The sequence below is a fragment of the Callithrix jacchus genome, chromosome 16, assembly GCF_049354715.1.
Source record: "Callithrix jacchus isolate 240 chromosome 16, calJac240_pri, whole genome shotgun sequence".
In the NCBI taxonomy this organism is placed as follows: Eukaryota; Metazoa; Chordata; class Mammalia; order Primates; family Cebidae; genus Callithrix; species Callithrix jacchus.
The window spans coordinates 67,222,119-67,239,871 of record NC_133517.1 but is presented as its reverse complement, the minus strand read 5'-3'; the positions used below and the strand labels follow the sequence as shown (position 1 = coordinate 67,239,871).

Below are 17,753 nucleotides of genomic sequence, written 5' to 3'. Positions count from 1 at the left end.
TGTTTGCCAGGCGGCAGTGCAGTGGTGTGGTCTCGCTTCCCACAATCTCCACCTCCCAGGTTCAAGTGATTCTCCTGCCTCAGCCTCCTGAGTAGCTAGGACTAGGTACGCCATGTCATATTTGGCTAATTCTTGTATTTTTCGTAGATACAGGGTTTCATCATGCTGGCCAGGCTGGTCTCGAACTCCTAACCTCAAGTGATCTGCCTGCTCTGGCCTCCCCAAGTGCTGGGATTATAGGTGGGAGCCACTATGCTTGGCCAAAACTTTTTTGTTTGGTACAGAACCAAGAACCCTTTGCTGTCACCCCAGCTGGAGTACAGAGGTACAATCACGACTCACTGCAGTCTCAATTTCCTGGGCTCAGGTGATCCTCTTGCCTTAGCCTCCCGTACAGCTGAGACTACAGGCCTGTGCCACCATGCCTGACTGATTTTTTTTTTTTTTTTTAATTTAAATTTTTAGAAGAGACAAGGTCTTCCTGTATTGCCCAGGCTGGTCTCAAATCCTGGGCTCAAGCAATCTTCCCATCTCAGCCTCCCAAAGTGCTGGGATTACAGGTGAGCCATGTCCAGCCTTTAAACACCTTTTATGAGTGTTTTTGGATTGTCAGATACTCTCTCCATTCTGGAATATGAAGACCAGAACTTTAGTTTTACAGGGTCCCCCAAATTAGGGCTGAAGGAAGGTGAGTGAGGAATGAAAGGCAGGGCATAAGGGCAAGGAAGGGGCGGTGAATGTGGAGTCAGGAGAATAAGCAGGCTGGAGAGGCTCTGACATCTGCGCCCACCACCTAATGGCTCTGGGCCTCACTATTCTTACCTGCAAAACTGAATTATAGTAATTGGGCCTACAGAGTACATATGATAATGGTATTTAAAAAAGGCTGGATATGGTGGCTCATGTTTGTAATCTTAGCACTTTGGGAGGCTGAAGCAGGAGGATTGCTTGAGACCAGCCTGGGCAACAAGCTGAGACCTCATCTCTGCAAAAAAATAAAAATAAAAATAAAATCAGCCAAGTAAGGTGGTATACACCTCTGGTTCCAGCTACTTGGGAGGCTGAGGCAGGAGGACCTCTTGAGCCCAAGAGATTGAGGTTACAGCAAGCTGTGATTCTATCACTGCACTCCAGTATGGGTGACAGAGCAAAGCCCTGTCTCAAAAAATAAAGTGATTTTGTTTTTTCATCTTTCAGAAACTCTGGAAATCAACCCCCCACACACCATGACTCTTTCTCCCTGAAGTTTGGGTCTGGAAGTGGCTCTCTATCCTTTCCTCAGACAGCACCTCCAGAGAAAACCCTTTGGGGGGTAGGGCTGCATAAAAACTGCTCATAAAAAATCTCCTCAAGTATACAATTTCAGTGAAAAAAGGGAAGAAAAGAACAGTGCTGTCAGCCTAGTCTAAAAAAAAAATCTTAGAAACAGAGAACTTGAAAAGAGTGATATATTTTTGACTGAAAATCTCTGGGCGATCAGATTTCCCTAAGGAGTATCTTTTCATTCCCAAATCTGCAAAAGGAGTCAAGAGCGAAAGTAACAAAGTTACTTGATTAAAGTATCAAAAATAAAAACTCATTCTGACAGGAATTTTGTTCAAGACCATTGCACAATGTGACCATTGTGACCATTGTGAACTTCCCTGTGACCACTGGGAAGTGATGTTAGCTCCTGTCTGTGAACTGGGTAGACAGCGGTGCTGCTCAGAGCACGGTCTGTAGACCTGTGCCCAGTCCAGCCACAAGATGTGCACGCAAGCCAAGAGTGAACGTCTGGCTTCTCGTTGTGGCCAGCCCCCCTCAGCTGACTACAGCTTTGAGCAGTGCTAGGAAATCCATGAAAACTCATTTCTAGAATTCTGTCCATTTCATCAATGGATCCAACAGGGGAAAGGAAGTGCTGAGATGGCTTACCTTGACTGCTGGGATAGCCCCTCAAACTTGTTTGTGGTCTTACTTGAAGATGATGGACCCACATCGTTACCTACAAGGAAAACCAAATGTGAAAAGATGCATCTGTAGATGGGGAAATGCAATATGAGGATATATGGGTTTGGCCTATAGACAGGCATTGCTCAAGTTCCAGAAAGGCATTTAAAAGACCCAAGCTGAAGTAAGAGCCAAGTTGGCTGAATAGGAACAGCTCTGGAGTGCGCTTCCCAGCAAGAACAATGCAGAGGGTGAGTGATCACTGCATTTCCAAATGATTTTTCACTGCCCACAGACCAGAAGATTCCTGGGCCGAAAAGAGCCATGAGGTTCTAGCATAGCTGCTTCAGACGGTGCTGGGGGTTGGCGCACAGAAACTCACACAAATCTGGGCAGCCGTTTCAACTGGTGCCTGGAATGCCTGGGAGACAGAGCTGCCCATTCAACTGAAAGGGAGGGGGTGAGACAGGGAGCCAGGTGATCTGGCTCAGTAGGTACCACCCCCACAAAACAAACAATCTGAAATGCTCTGGATTGAGAGTTTCACAGCAAGCACAGCTGGACCCAGGATGGTCCAGGTCAGTGGGGGTAAGGGCGTCTGCCACTACTGAAGCAGTCCACCACTACCGAGGCAGTCTGCCATTACCGAGGCAGTTCTAACTGTACCTCTATAAAAAACACCTCAAGGAAGTTCACACAACAGCTGAGCAGAGCCTGAAGCAGCTCAGCAATGCCTCTGCTGGCAGACTGTGACTAGACTAACTCTGTCTGGGCAGGGCATCTAGGAAAAAAGGCAGCAGCATGTCAGGAACTTATAAATAAAGCCTGACCTTCTTAGGACAGAGAACCTGGAAAAAGAGGCGGTTATCAGTTCTGCTGCAGCAGACTTAAGCATACCTGCCCAGCAGCTCTGCACAGAACAACAGAGCTACCAGCACAGCACTTGAGCTCCTATAAGGGACAGACTGTCTCCTCAAGCAGCTCCCTGACCCCCGGTACCCAAAGAGACATCTCATAAAGGAGAGTTCAGGCCGACATCTGGTGGGTACCCTTCTGAAATGAAGAAAACAGAAGAAGAAACTGGCAGCAACCCTTACTGTTCGGCAGCTACTGTGGGTGATCCCCAAGCAGTAGGGTTTGGGGTGAACCTCCAGCAGTCCTGTAGCAGAGGGGCCTGACTGTTAGAAAGAAAACTTAAGAAACAGAAATAAATAGCTTCAACATCAACAGAAAGGACGTCCACTCAGAGACCCTATCCGAAAGTCAACAACTACAAAGACCACAGGTAGATAAAGCCACAAAGATGGGAAGAAACCAGAGCAAAAAGGATGAAAACACCAAAAACCAGAAAGACTCTCTTCCTCCAAGGGATCACAACTCCACACGAGGAAGGGAATGAAGCTGGATGGAGAATGAATCTGATGAATTGACAGAAACAGGCTTCAGAAGGTGGGTGGTAATAAACCTCAAAAAAAGGTTAGATGAAATGTTAACTAGAATAAACAGCTAAGAGAAGAATATAAACAACTTCATGGAGCTGAAAATCACAACATGAGAACTTCACGAAGAATACACAAGTTTCAATAGCCAAATCGACCAAACAGAAGAAAGGATATCAGAGACTGAAGATCATCTCAATGAAATAAAATGAGAAGGCAAGATTAGAGAAAAAAGTGAAAATAAATACACAAAGCCTCCAAGAAATATCGGATTATGTGAAAAGACCTAATCTATGTTTGATAGGTGTACCCGAATGTGACAAAGAGAATAAATCCAAGCTGAAAAACACCCTTCAGGGTATTATCCACGAGAACTTTCCCAACAGCAAGGCAGGCTAACATTCAAGTCCAGGAAATACAGAGACCACAACAAAGATATTCCTCAATAAGAGCAACCCCAAGGCACATAACTGTCAGATTCCCCAGGGTTGAAATCAAGGAAAAAGTGCTAAGGGCAGCAAGAGAGAAAGGTCTGGTTACCCACAAAGGGAAGCCCATCAGATTCACAGTGGATCTCTTGGCAGAAACCCTACAAGCCAGAAGAGAGTGAGGGCCAATATTCAACATCTTTAAATAAAAGAACTTGCAACCTAGAATTTCGTATCCAGCCAAACTAAGCTTCAAAAGTGAAGAAGAAATAAAATCCTTTACGAACAAACAATTGCTGAGAGATTTCGTCACTGCCAGGCCTGCCTTACAAGAGCTCCTGAAAGAAGCACTAAACAAAGAAAGGAACAACCAGTACCAGCCACTCCAAAACCAAACCAAATGGTAAAGAGCATTGACACAATGAAGAAAATGCATCAACCAACGGGCAAAACATCCAGGTAGCATCAAAATGGCAGGATCAAATTCACACGTAACAATATTAACTCTAAATGTAAATGGGCTAAGGCAAATTGGATAAAAGGCTAAGACCCATCTGTGTGCTATATTTAGGAAACCCATCTCATGTGCAAGGACACACATAGGTTCAAAATAAAGGGATGGAGGAAGATTTGTCAAGCAAATTGAAAGCAAAAAAAAAGCAGGACTTGCAATCCTAGTCTCTGATAAAATGGACTTTAAGCCAACGAAGATCAAAAGAGACAAAGAAGGACATTACATAATGGTAAAAGGATCAATGCAACAAGAAGAGCTAACAATTCTAAATATATACGCACCCAATATGGGAGTACCCAAATACATAAAGCAGGTTCTTAATGACCTACAAAGAGACTTAGACTCCCACACAATAATAGTGGAAGACTCACACTCCACTGTCAATATTAGACAGATGAACGAGACAGAAAATTAACAAGGATATCCAGGTCTTGAACTCAGATCTGGACCAAGTGGACCTAACAGACATCTACAGAAATCTCCACCCAAAGCCACAGAATATACATTCTTCTCAGCACTATATTGCACCTACCCTAAAACTGACCACATAATTGGAAGTAAATCACTCCTCAGCAAATGGAAAAGAATGGAAATCATAACAAACAGTCTCTCAGACTATACAGTGCAATGAATTTAGAACTCAGGACTAAGAAACTCAGAACAACACAACTTCACGGAAACTGAGCAACTGGCTCCTGAAGGTCGACTGGATAAATAATGAAATGAAGGCAGAAATACAGATGTTTTTTGAAACCAATGAGAACCAAGACACAACGTACCACAATCTCTGGGACACATTTAAAGCAGTGTCTAGAGGAAAATTTATAGCAATAAATGCCCACATGAGAAGTGAGGAAAGATGTAAAATTGACACCCTATCATCAAAATTGAAAGAGCTAGAGGAGCAAGAAAAAAAAAAAAAAACTCAAAAGCTAGCAGAACACAAGAAATAACTAAAGATCAGAGCAGAACTGAAGGAGATAGAGACACAAAAAACCCTTCAAAAAAAATAAAAATCAATAAAACCAGGAGCTGGTTTTTTGCAAAGATCAACAAAATAGACCACTAGCCAGATTAATAAAAAAGAAAAGGGAGAAGAATCAAATAGATGCAATACGGAACGATAAAGGGGATATCACCACCAATTCTACAGAAATACAAACTACCATCAGAGATTACTACAAACAACTCTATGCACATAAACCAGTAAACCTGGAAGAAATGGATAAATTCCTGGACACCTGCACCCTCCCAAGCCTAAACTAGGAAGAAGTTGAAACCTTGAACAGACCAATAACAAGGGCTGAAGTTGAGGCAGCAATTAGTAGCCTACCAACCAAAAAAGTCCAGGTCCAGACAGGTTCACAGCCAAATTCTACCAGACGTACAAAGAGGAGCTGGTACCATTCCTTCTGAAACTATTCCAGACAATCCAAAAAGAGATTCCCTCCCAAATCATTTTATGAGACCAGCATAATCCTGATACCAAAACCTGGCAGAGACTCCAACAAAAAAAGAAAACTTCAGGCCAATATTCATGATGAACACAGATGCAAAAATCTTCAATAAAATACTGGTAAACTGATGGCAATAGCATATCAAAAAGCTTATCCATCATGATCAAGTACGCTTCATCCCGGGATGCAAGGCTGGTTCAATATATGCAAGTTTAGAAACGTAATCCACCACATAAACAGAACCAAAGACAAAAACCACATGATTATCTCAATGCAGAGAAGGCCTTTGACAAAATTCAACAGCTCTTTATGCTAAAAACTCTCAATAAACTAGGTATTGAAGGAATGTATCTCAAAATAATAAAAGGTATTTATGACAAACCTACAGCCAATATACTGAATGGGCAAAAACTGGAAGCATTACCTTTGAAATCAGGCACTAGACAAGGATGCCCTCTCTCACCACTCCTATTCAATATAGTATTGAAAGTTCTAGCCAGAACAATTAGGCAAGAAAAAAAAATAAAGGATATTAAATTAGGAAAGGAGAAGTTAAATTGTCTCTATTTGCAGACAACATGATTGTATATTTAGAAGACCCTATCAACTCAGCCCAAAATCTCCTTAAACTTATAAGCAACTTCAGCAAAGTCTCAGGATACAAATCAATGTGCAGAAATTACAAGCATTCCTATACACCAATAAGAAACAAACAGAGATCCAAATCATGAGTGAACTCCCATTCACAATTACCACAATGAGAATAAAATACCTAGGAATACAATTAACAAAGGATGTAAAGAACCTCTTCAAGGAAAACTACAAATCACTACTCAAGGAAATAACAGGACACAAACAGATGGAGAAACATCCCATGCTCATGGATAGGAAGAATGAGATAGTGAAAATTGCCATACTGTCCAAAGTAATTTATAGATTCAACGCTATCCTCATCAAGCTACCAATGACCTTCTTCACAGAAGTAGAAAAAAACACTTTAAAGTTCATATGGAACCAAAAAAGAGCCTGCATAGCCAAGACAATCCTAAGCAAAAAGAACAAAGTTGGAGGCATCATGCTACCTGACTTCAAACTATACTACAAAGCTACAGTAATCAAAACAGCATGATAATGGTACCAAAACAGAGATACAGACCAATGGAACAGAACAGAGGTCTCAGGGGCAATACCACACATCTAAAACCAACTGATCTTTGACAAACTGGAGAAAACCAAGCAATGGGGAAGGGATTCCCTGTTTAATAAATGGTGTTGGGAAAACTGGCTAGCCATGTGCAGAAAGCAGAAACTGGACCCCTTCCTGATGCCTTACACTAAAATTAACTCCAGATGGATCGAAGACTTAAACATAAGACCTAACACCATAAAAACCCTGGAAGAAAACCTAGGCAAAGGCATTCAGGACATAGGCATAGGCAAGGACTTCATGACTCAAACACTGAAAGCAATGGCAAAAAAAGCCAAAATAGACAAATAAGACCTAATTAAACTTCGGAGCTTCTGCACAGCAAAACAAACAATCATTAGAGTGAACCAGCAACCAACAGAATGGGAAAAAATTTTTTGCAATCTACTCATCTGACAAAGGGCTAATATCCAGAATCTACAAAGAGCTAAAACAGATTTACAAGAAAGAAACAAACAAACCTATCCAAAAGCGGTCAAAGGATATGAACAGATACGTTTTCTTTTCTTTTTTTTTTTCTTTTTTGAGACGGAGTTTCACTGTTGTTACCCAGGCTGGAGTGTAATCGCATGATCTCGGCTCACCGCAACCTCCGCCTCCTGGGTTCAGGCAATTCTCCTGCCTCAGCCTCCTGAGTAGCTGGAATTACAGGCATGCGCCACTGTGCCCAGCTAATTTTTTGTATTTTTAGTAGAGACGGGGTTTCACCATGTTGACCAGGATGGTCTTGATCTGTTGACCTTGTGATCCACCCGCCTCAGCCTCCCAAAGTGGTGGGATTACAGGCGTGAGCCACCGCACCCAGCCTGAACAGATACTTTTCAAAAGAAGACATGTATGAGGCCAACAAACCTATGAAAAAATGCTCATCATCACTGGTCATTAGAGAAATGCAAATCAAAACTACATTGAGATACCATCTCATGCCAGTTAGAATGGCGATCATTAAAAAATCTAGAGACAACAGATGCTGGCAAAGATGTGGAGAAATAGGAACACCTTTACACTGTTGGTGGGAGTGTAAATTAGTTCAACCATTGTAAAAGACAGTGTGGCGATTCCTCAAGGACCTAGAAATAGAAATTCCATTTGACCCAGCAATCCCATTACTGGGTATATATCCAAAGGATTATAAATCGTTCTACTATGAGGACACATGCACATGAATGTTCACTTCAGCACTGTTTATAATAGCAAAGACCTGGAACCAACCCAAATGCCCATCGATGCTAGACTGGACAAGGAAAATGTGGCACATATACACCATGGAATACTATGCAGCCATAAAAAATGATGAGTTTGTGTCCTTTGTAGGAACATGGATGAATCTGGAAACCATCATTCTCAGAAAATTGACACAAGAACAGAAAATCAAACACCACATGTTCTCATTCATAGGCGGGTATTGAACAATGAGAACACATGGACACATGGAGGGGAGCATCAGATACTGGGGTTTGTTGTGGGGGGCCAGGGGAGGGACAGTGGGGAGATAGGTGGAGAGGTTGGGGAGGGATAACATGGGGAGAAATGCCAGATATAGGTGACAGGGAGAATGGAGGCAGCAAATCACATTGCCATGTATGTACCCATGCAACAATCCTGCATGATCTGCACACGTACCCTAGAACCCGAAGTACAGTTAAAAAATAAATAAATAAAAGATCCACGCCAAAACACTATGCATTTCTGGCATATGGCATATGACCAAAACAAAACTGAGCACTGCTTTGGGCTTTGTGGTTTATTTCTGGTAAAGGAGCATATCAAAGAGGTGAACAGCTGCTCCATGGCAAGGCCTTGAAGATCACAGAAACCTGGTGATGTTCCCATTGGCTCAGGATCTTGTCCTTAGCTTGAGGGTTGAGAAAGAAGAATAAATTTCAAGTTCACCAAGAGGTGCCCATGCTAGAAGACTATACCCTAATATCCAGACTAAGATGAAACACACAACTGACAAGTTCTGAGTGTGCATGGAACACCATTAGCAGGGTGGTGCATAACGCAGTCATCTGTTGGGCTAGGCCCTCAGGCACTTAATGACTCATCATTCATTCACTTTTTCATTTTTATCCATTTTTTTTTCAAGACAGGGTCTCACCCTGTCACCTAGGCTGAAGTGAAGTCTAGTGGTGCAAATATGGCTCACTGTAGCCTTGAACTCCCGGATTCAAGTTCCTCCTGCACAGCATCTCAAGTAGCTGGGACTACAAGGACATTCACTGAAATACTAACTTTTTTTTTGAGATGGAATCTCACTCTGTTGCCTAGGCTGGCGTGTAATGGTGCAATCTCAGCTCACTGTAGCCTCTGCCTCTCAGGTTCAAGCAATTCTCTTCCCTCAGCCTCCCAAGTAGCTGGGACTACAAGGCGCATACCACCACACCCAGCTAATTTTTGTATTTTTAGTAGAAATGGGGTTTTACCATGTTGGCCAGGCTGACCTCAAACCCCTGGCCTCAGGTGATCCACCCGTCTCGGACTCCCAAAGTGCTGGGATTACAGGCGTGAGCCACTACACCAGGCCAGATATTAACATTTATTAAGCACCTACTATGTGCAAGACATAAATGTGAAGAAGGTGGCACAAAAAACAAATAAAATGTCACTGCTCTCACAGAGCTTATGCTCTGGCCCATGAGACTTAAGCACAGGAAATATGCTAATAATGTGTAATCTGATGAACAGCAGTTGCTGTCAATTGAGGAAAATATAGTTTCAAAACTGACTGCTGGCAGGAGTGGGAGAGAGGGAGTACAGAATGCCCTCTAGGTAGGATACAGCACCTGGACAGGTGAAGAACTTTCTAGTGGGTGAGCAGCAAAACCAGAGGCAAACAGGTGGAGGTAAATGTGCAATAAAAGAGGCTCTTCTATGATCCATTTCATGGTGGCAGAAGTGCAGGGCAGTCATGGAGCCCCAAGCTGCAGGGGCCCAGGAAGATTCCCCAGGACCCTGCATGGACACCCTCTCTCTGGGGCTCTAGTTCATTTCCTTGCCCTTTCTTCCTACGGCTGCTCTGGAAACTCTTGCTCTCTTCCTTCAGCGGCCTCATCTCCTCCTCTGCCTAGAAGACTGTAATACTGCCTCAATGGCACTGAAAAGGGGCTGGCTGAGGGGGCTGAGCAACAGGAGGGCAGATGAACAGGGCAGGGCTGAAGAAAAAAACGATCCTCACTACGCCATGCATCTGCTCAACAGCACCACTGGTTGCCCATGTGCTTTTATATTCAGTGTGAGACTGGCATCATTACCCCTTTTCTAAACATAAGGAACTGAGACTAAATGAATAAATGGCTGCAGGTCCCACAGGGAAATGGTGTACCTGGGAGGAGATAACAAATGAGTGTGTTCTTCATTACCCATCAAGACAGCCTATAATAACATTATTAACAGCAACGATCAGTTACTGAGCACTTATTATGAGCAAGGTACTGTGCTACATACTCATAGTAATTATGCTTATGAGATAAATAGTATAATCACCCCTCATTTTATATATGAAGAAACACACAGAGAAATAAAGGCAATTACCCAAGGTCAGGTGACTGGTAAGGGTCAAGGCGGGGATAAGAAGCCAGCAGCCCTCTTCCAGGGTCTGTACTGTGAACCACCACACTCTAGCATCTATTACCTCCTGGTCCGATTTGCACCTACTGAAGAGGGAGAGGCTGGCAGGGTGCTCACCTCCTGGGCAGAATGTTCTATAATTCTATGATATTGATACAAAGAAATGAGGTAAATTGCCATTACCAGAAGAACCAAAGGCTTTCAAATTTAGTTTCGTTTAATTTTAATTAAACTAACCATCAGTATATGTCCATGAGCCCACATAACTTAATATTTAAGGACTTATTTGGTAATGCTCATTAAATCCTCTGAGCTGTGATGTTCTTTAAGGTAGGTATTTATTTACTTTTTCTTCTTTATTTTTTATTAGTTTTTTTCAAGATGGGGTCTCACTATATTGCCCAGGCTGGTCTTGGACTCCTGAGACCAAGTGATCCTCCCACCTTGGCCTCCCAAAGTGTTAGGATTACAGGTGTGAGCCACCACACGTGGCCTTTCCAAAACAAACAAAAAACAAAACAGAGAGACAGGGCCTTGCTTTGTTGCCCAGGCAGGAGTGCAGTGGCATAATCATAACTCACTGCAGCCTTAAACTCCTGGGCTGAAGTGATCCTCCTGCCTCAGCCTCCCAAGTAGCTAGGACTATAGGCATGTATCACCATGCCTGGTTAATTTATTATTATTATTTTTTGAGACAGAGTCTTGCTCTGTTGCCCAGGCTGGAGTGCAGTGGTGTGATCTCAGATCACTGCAACCTCTGCCTCCCAGGTTCAAGCGATTCTTCTGCCTCAGCCTCCCGAGAAGCTGGGACTACAGGCATGCACCACTATGCCTAGCTAAATTTTTAATTAATTTATTATTTAGTAGTAGAGACGGGGTTTCACCATATTGGTTAGGCTGGTCTCGAACTCTTGACTTCATGATCTGCCTGTCTTGACCTCCTAAAGTGCTGGGATTACAGGCGTGAGCCACCATGCCAGGCCTTATTATTATTATTTTTTAAATTTTATAGAGGCAAGGTCTCACTATATTTCCCCGGCTGGTCTCAAGTACTTGGCCTCAAGTGCTTCTCCTGCCCTGGCCTCCCAAAGTGCTGGGATTACAGGTGTGAGCCACTGCACCTGGCCCGATAGGCATTTCTTTTTAGCACCGTGATCAATGCTGACTCTTCAAGGCTAGATATCAAATCTTATACTTGCATACTTAAATGAGCTATAACACTCAAAACGTCAAGGAAAATTTTATGTTTGGGGAACGAATTGTTGCATCTACTAACTCCCTTTGCAGGCAGAAAACATTGCAAACAAGTGATAATACTAACACAGGGTACATGAACTATACATGAGTGAACCTGGGATCAACAGGGCTGTAAAGGCCCCCTGACTCTGCTGTGGTTATTCTCTCTGCTGTCATACAGACGAGTCATCATGTCAGGGGCTGCTGCCCAATACCCACAGGCCCAAATGTCCAGAATCCTCATTTAGCCTTACTCTTTGGCCTCTCAAAATGAGTCTCCATTCTCCAAAGCCGCTGAGAGTTTTTTATGTCTGTAACTTTGCCCCTTACATTCCTTTCCCCTGTAAGGAAGGCCTGTTTCCTTTCACTTTTGGCGAATTCCTATACCACCTTCAAAGAGTATCTTTAGAGTCACTTTTTGAGAATTCTTCCAGAGCTGACTTGACCAACCCTGGTAATCAACTTCTTATCAGGAGTGGTTAATTAGAGGTACAGATTTTGGACCTAGACAAAGTGTGGTTTTGAATTCTAGCTGTACTGCTGACCAGTGGGCATGAGTTTGGGTGACTTCTTATTCTGCTAAACCTCAATTCCCTCATCTACAACCTGGAACAACCATGGTACTTACTACTCTAGATGGGTGTGAGCACTAAAGGGAAGAAACTTTGAAGTATGGGGCACGGGGCTAGTCCACAGGAAGCCTGACACAAGGGTAATATTCACTGCTCTTCAATGGCATGAAACAGAAATGATGTTAATTTACTCAACGAGTGGTCACTTCAAAGAACGGACCCTGCCTTCTATGTCTCTGTAACACTACTTTCTAACACAACGTGTGGCACAGAGCAATCAGTAGTCCCTGCTAAAGAAAGAGAGGATTGACCACTCTGGCTCATCAACTTGTGTCCACAGCGTGTCTTTTTACACCTGGCTGGGTAGGCGTCTGTGGTCTGGTTGACAAGAATCCTGTCACTCTCTGTGCATAGATAGCTATGCAAAAGCTATCTGCTGTGCTTGAGAAGAAAACTGTGGCTTAGAAAAAATTCTGAAAATAAAACAGTACTGAAAAGAGAACAATGAGGAGCAAAAATATGGAAGCAACTCAATCCCTTTTTCTCTCTGTGTGCAATTTGGAAAAGGATCTTAGTGTATCAAGTGTATCACACAGATGTATATAAGAGAGGGTTGGAGATACATCCTGGGCAGGCAATGGAAAAGTGCAGCCAAGACTCCTGTTTACCTATTATAGCTTCGAAGCTACAGGAGAAGAGTTTGTGGAAAGAAAGGGGGCAACGGCTCAGCAGTGAATGGCCTGGTTGCTATAGGAGTATTCTGTAATAGTGAATTACTATACAGGCCTTGGAGTTGGAAATGGGTTCAAATCTCAGTTCTGTAATTCTTGGATTTAAGATCTTATGCAAATCATTTAACTTCTCTGTGCTTTAATCTCCTCATCAGTAACTGGGACAATAATAGTCCTACTTCCAATAAGCAGATATGTAATAAAACAGAGAACCAACAACAACATAAAAAACCAAAAAAAGCAAAAGAAAAGAAAAAAAAAAGAACGTAAGTAATTGTGCATGTCTCAGATTAGATACCGGAACTACTGAGCTTTCTTACCTGGAAGTCCTGGCTCTGAACTATAAGCAGTAAATCAATTTTTGATAAAAGTTTTTCATCCATTATTTGCTCTATGTGAAACAAAAATACCATTCTAACTCCCAGTGACCAAAGATGAGGAACTTAAGTGATTCTCAGAGGTCACTTTGTCAGGGATTGGTAGAACCTGCATCAGAACTTGGGCTTCTGGAATGTTCTTTCAGTGTGTGCTATGGTTTCCCATGTGCACTGCAGACACTTCTCTAAATGCCAAAGGATGGAGGACCGGGGTCAGGGAGGAGAACTGCTCTCAGATATTAATTACAAGAGTCTCAGGTGTGAGAATAGGGTTAGTCTTAAGGCTATCATGAACCTAACAATTAGTTGTATTTCTTTTTTGCTCTTGCCTGTAAGAATCTTAGGGTCAAATCCATGGCCCACTTCCAGATACTGTATGTGACTTTATGTTGCTTATTTTGTCGAGAAATCACACTCCTAGAATTCACCTTGCTTTGCTACCTTTATTCTCCCTTTGTCCTAATTTCTTATTATTTAAATTGTGTTAAATATGTTAGTCTGTTATAAAGTAGATCATAAAAAAAAGATGAGGGCTGGGTGAGAAGGCTCACACCTGTAACCCCAGAACTTTGGGAGGCCAAGGTAGGACGATCACTTGAGCCCAGGAGTTTGAGACCAGCCTGGGCAACATAAGACCTTGTCTCTACAAAAATTAAAAAATTAGCTGGGTGTGGTATGACACACCTAGAGTCCTAAGTTACTTGGGAGCTGAGATGGGAGCATCACTTGGGCCTGGGAGGTTGAGGCTACAGTGAGCCATGAATATGCCACTGTACTCCAGCCTAAGCGACAGAACGAGACAGTATCTTAAAAAAAAAAAAAAGAGGTTCAAAGAAATGCAGCTTCAAAAATCATAAAGTCCCTATAAAACCCAAATCTGGCCATAGGACTATCTGTTTTGCTACCAAAAGCTTGCCTTACAAGTCTCCTGAGACAGATGGCTGGATTCATCACAGAAACAGGACTTCAGTAATGTAATGCTGGGGCTATTTTGGGCACTGTGGACGTTGTGGTTTTGGCAAGGAAGAAGCCTGGGGTGGCCCTCCCAGCCTGGGTAGTATGGGAGCTGCACACCAGGGGGCCATGCTGCAGATGGTTAAGGAGGCACAGCCAGCAGAGCCTGTGCTGCTTGCCAGGCGAACCATGCTAAGTCAGCTTCATGGGCACAGAAACCACTGCTGTGAGGAGAAACAGCCAGTGGGCTTGCATTTTGCGAGCACAGGGTGGTGCATGGAGAGGGTGAGGAGGCCTGGCTCTCAGCCACACAGGCTGCAGGCGAATCCTGACCCCCGCTGCCCCCCATGTAGTAGCTATGAGAAAGTGTAAATCCTGTTACCTTTCTGCATCTCAAAGTTGAGATAACAGTGATAATAGCATTTTCTCTCCATGTGACTGTGGTTAAGAATGAGGTATGTGAACACATGCAAAGTGCTCAACACAGTGCCTAGCACTTTGTAAGGGGGCTTAAAAGTGATGGCCTTATAAAATATTACGTATGTAGTTTTTGATCTGAAGATTCTAAATAATGAAGAATTGTCATTTTCTTTTTTCTTACAAGCCATAAACCTGTATTACAAATTTATGGGCCAGGCGTGGTGACTCATACATGTAGTCCCTGGCACTCTGGGAGGCCAAGGCAGGTAGATGACTTAACTCAGGAGTTTGAGATCAGCCTGAGCAACATAGTAAAACCCATCTCCACAAAAAATACAAGAATTAGCTGGGCGTGGTGGTGCACCCCTGTAGTCCCAGCTACTCAGGAGACTGCGGTGGGAAGACAGCTTGAGCCTGTGAGGTAGAGGTTGTGGTCAGCTATGATTATGCTGCTGCATTCCAGCCTGGGTGACAGAACAAGACCCTGTCTCAAAAACAAAGAAAAAAGAGTTTATGAAGGGATGAAATGGAATTCCAGAGGGGGAAAGACAGACTCTTCGTAATGGATGAAGTATAGTCTTTTATGAAGTAGATGCATAAGGTTACAATCACTGGCCATCGTTCTCACAAATGTCTCGACATCAACTGCCTTGCTTATTTCTTCCTGCCTATTCCACTCATCTTCCAAGGCCAAATGAAAGATCTACTTCCTTCTTAAACCTCCTTCTACCTCTTTCTTTTTTTTTTTGAGGCGGAGTTTTGGTCATGTTACCCAGGCTGTAGTGCAATGGCGCGATCTCGGCTCACCGCAACCTCCGCCTGCTGGGTTCAAGCAATTCTCCTGCCTCAGCCTCCTGAGTAGCTGCTTCTACCTCTTTCTTAAAGGTCAGTGCAGGATTGGGTGGGGCTAATTATCAACAGAAAATAGCAGAGCCAAGATTTGTCAGTTATTGCTACTCTGCAGAGGAGCAGAATGTCAGAGGTGCCCCTGAGACCAGAAACATACATGTGGGTACAGGCTTCAGACTTGACAGCTGGGCTGATGGTGGTGGATCATGACTGTAATCCCAGCACTTTGAGAGGCCGAGATGGGTGGATCACTTGAGGTCAGGAGTTTGAGACCAGCCTGGCCAACATGGTGAAACCCCACCTCTACCAAAAATAAAAAAATTAGTTGGGCGTGGTGGTGGGTGTCTGCAATCCCAGTTACTAGGGAGGGCTGAGGCAGGAGAATTGCCTGAACCCATGAGGTGGAGGCTGCAGTGAGCTGAAACTATACCACTGCACTCCATCCTGGGCAACAGAGCGAGACTGTCTCAAACAAACCAACCAACAAAAAGCCAAAACCAAAAACCAATGAAATTGACAGGTGGAAACTTCCTCCTGGCTGAGGAAAGAGGCTGCTGTGCTGCAGGCAGGTCTTGGGAGTGATGCCAGTGCTGCTCTATGAATGCCTAGAGAGACTAGTGGGTACAACAGAGTGGTGGTGTGAACCAGTGGCCTAAAACAGATTGGGACAGGAGGCCTCGAGTCTTGCCTACTTTACAAGTTTGATTCCTTATTTAATGTTAGGTAAGCAATCAGGGTGAACCCATTTATCTATAAGAATGGAGGGCTGCTGACAAGAACCATAACCCCCAAATCTCCCCCGTGAATCTGGAGAAAATCGTAGGAACAGTAGGGAGAGGAGTCTATCTGGCAGTTACGTGACAGCTCACATCTTCTTAAGACTAGAAAAAAGCAACGGCCAAGACAGGGGTTTGAGACTTTTAGGGTTGTTGGGATGGGGTAAATATATTTTGCATGTGAGTTGGATGTGACTCTTTGGGGGTCAGAGAGCAAGCTATGGTAGGCTGAAAAATGGCCACCCAAAGATATCAAGTCTTGATCCCTGGAATTTGTAAATGTGACCTGATTAGGAAAAAGGATCTTTGTAAATATAATTAAGGATCTTGAGACAAGGAGATTATCATAGGAAATTCAGGTGGGTCCTAAATACAATCACATGTACCCTTATGAGAGAGAGGCAAAGGCAGTTTTGAGAACGCAGAGAGGTGGCGGCAGTGGGGAGATGACATGAAGGCAGAGGCTGCACCACACCAGCTACACTGCTCCAAGGAATGCCTGGAATCACCAGAGGCCGAGAGAGGCAAGAAACAGATTCTTCCTACAGACCCTTTGGACGGAGCAAAGCCCTGCCGTATTTTGGACTTCTTGCTTCTAATACTGAGAGAACAAATTTGTTATTTTAAGATATCCAGTTTGTGGTATGCGTTGTAGAAGCCTCAGTAAATTAATGCGGGTTTCTCCCATCTCTAGCTATACAGCAAAATGCTAGACTGAGAATGGCTAACAGTAGCTACCATTTATTGGGTGCTTCTTATATTTTGGTTGTTTTTTATATCTTCTTCTCATTGAATCTTCATGATAACTCCATATGCAAAACAGACATTTTTATTAGCCCCGTATTATACTTGGAGAAACTTTGGGACTGAATAAATAATATTTGCTGAAAAACACAAGGCTATCAAGTGGTAGACATGGAATGAGAATCCAGACAGTATGACACTAGAGTCCACATCAGAGCACTTTGCTCTTCAGAGAGAAGCAGTGCATACCCTCAGGAGTTCAGGAACTGGGAAAGACAGGCAAACAGCCACTGTGATACCTCCTATACCAGGGGGGACAAAGAGTAGGAGTGAGGAGTGATGGATGGATTACGGAAGGCCTTTTAAGCAGATCCCAGGAGAGTAGATCTTAAAAGATGGCTAAACATTAATATAAAGAAGTAGAGGGAAGAAGATTCTAGGCTGAGGGCATACTGTAAGTAAAGGCTCAGATCTCAGAGAAAAAAATAGAATTTCTGGGAATGTGGTATACCCCAACATGGCAGACATTTCAGCTTTAGGGGTGGAGCGG

General features: G+C 43.4%; 1 protein-coding gene across 4 annotated transcripts in view; it reads right to left on the bottom strand.

The window, feature by feature from the left end:
- ASAP1 (ArfGAP with SH3 domain, ankyrin repeat and PH domain 1) overlaps positions 1 to 17,753 on the bottom strand; it is a 405,687-nt gene that overhangs the window by 24,710 nt on the left and 363,224 nt on the right. For all 4 annotated transcript variants that reach the window (XM_017965593.4, XM_008983260.5, XM_078353182.1 and 1 more), the window contains one exon: positions 1,915 to 1,984. In XM_017965593.4, the coding sequence (XP_017821082.1) occupies positions 1,915 to 1,984 (70 nt within the window). The remainder of the gene's footprint in view (positions 1 to 1,914; positions 1,985 to 17,753) is intronic.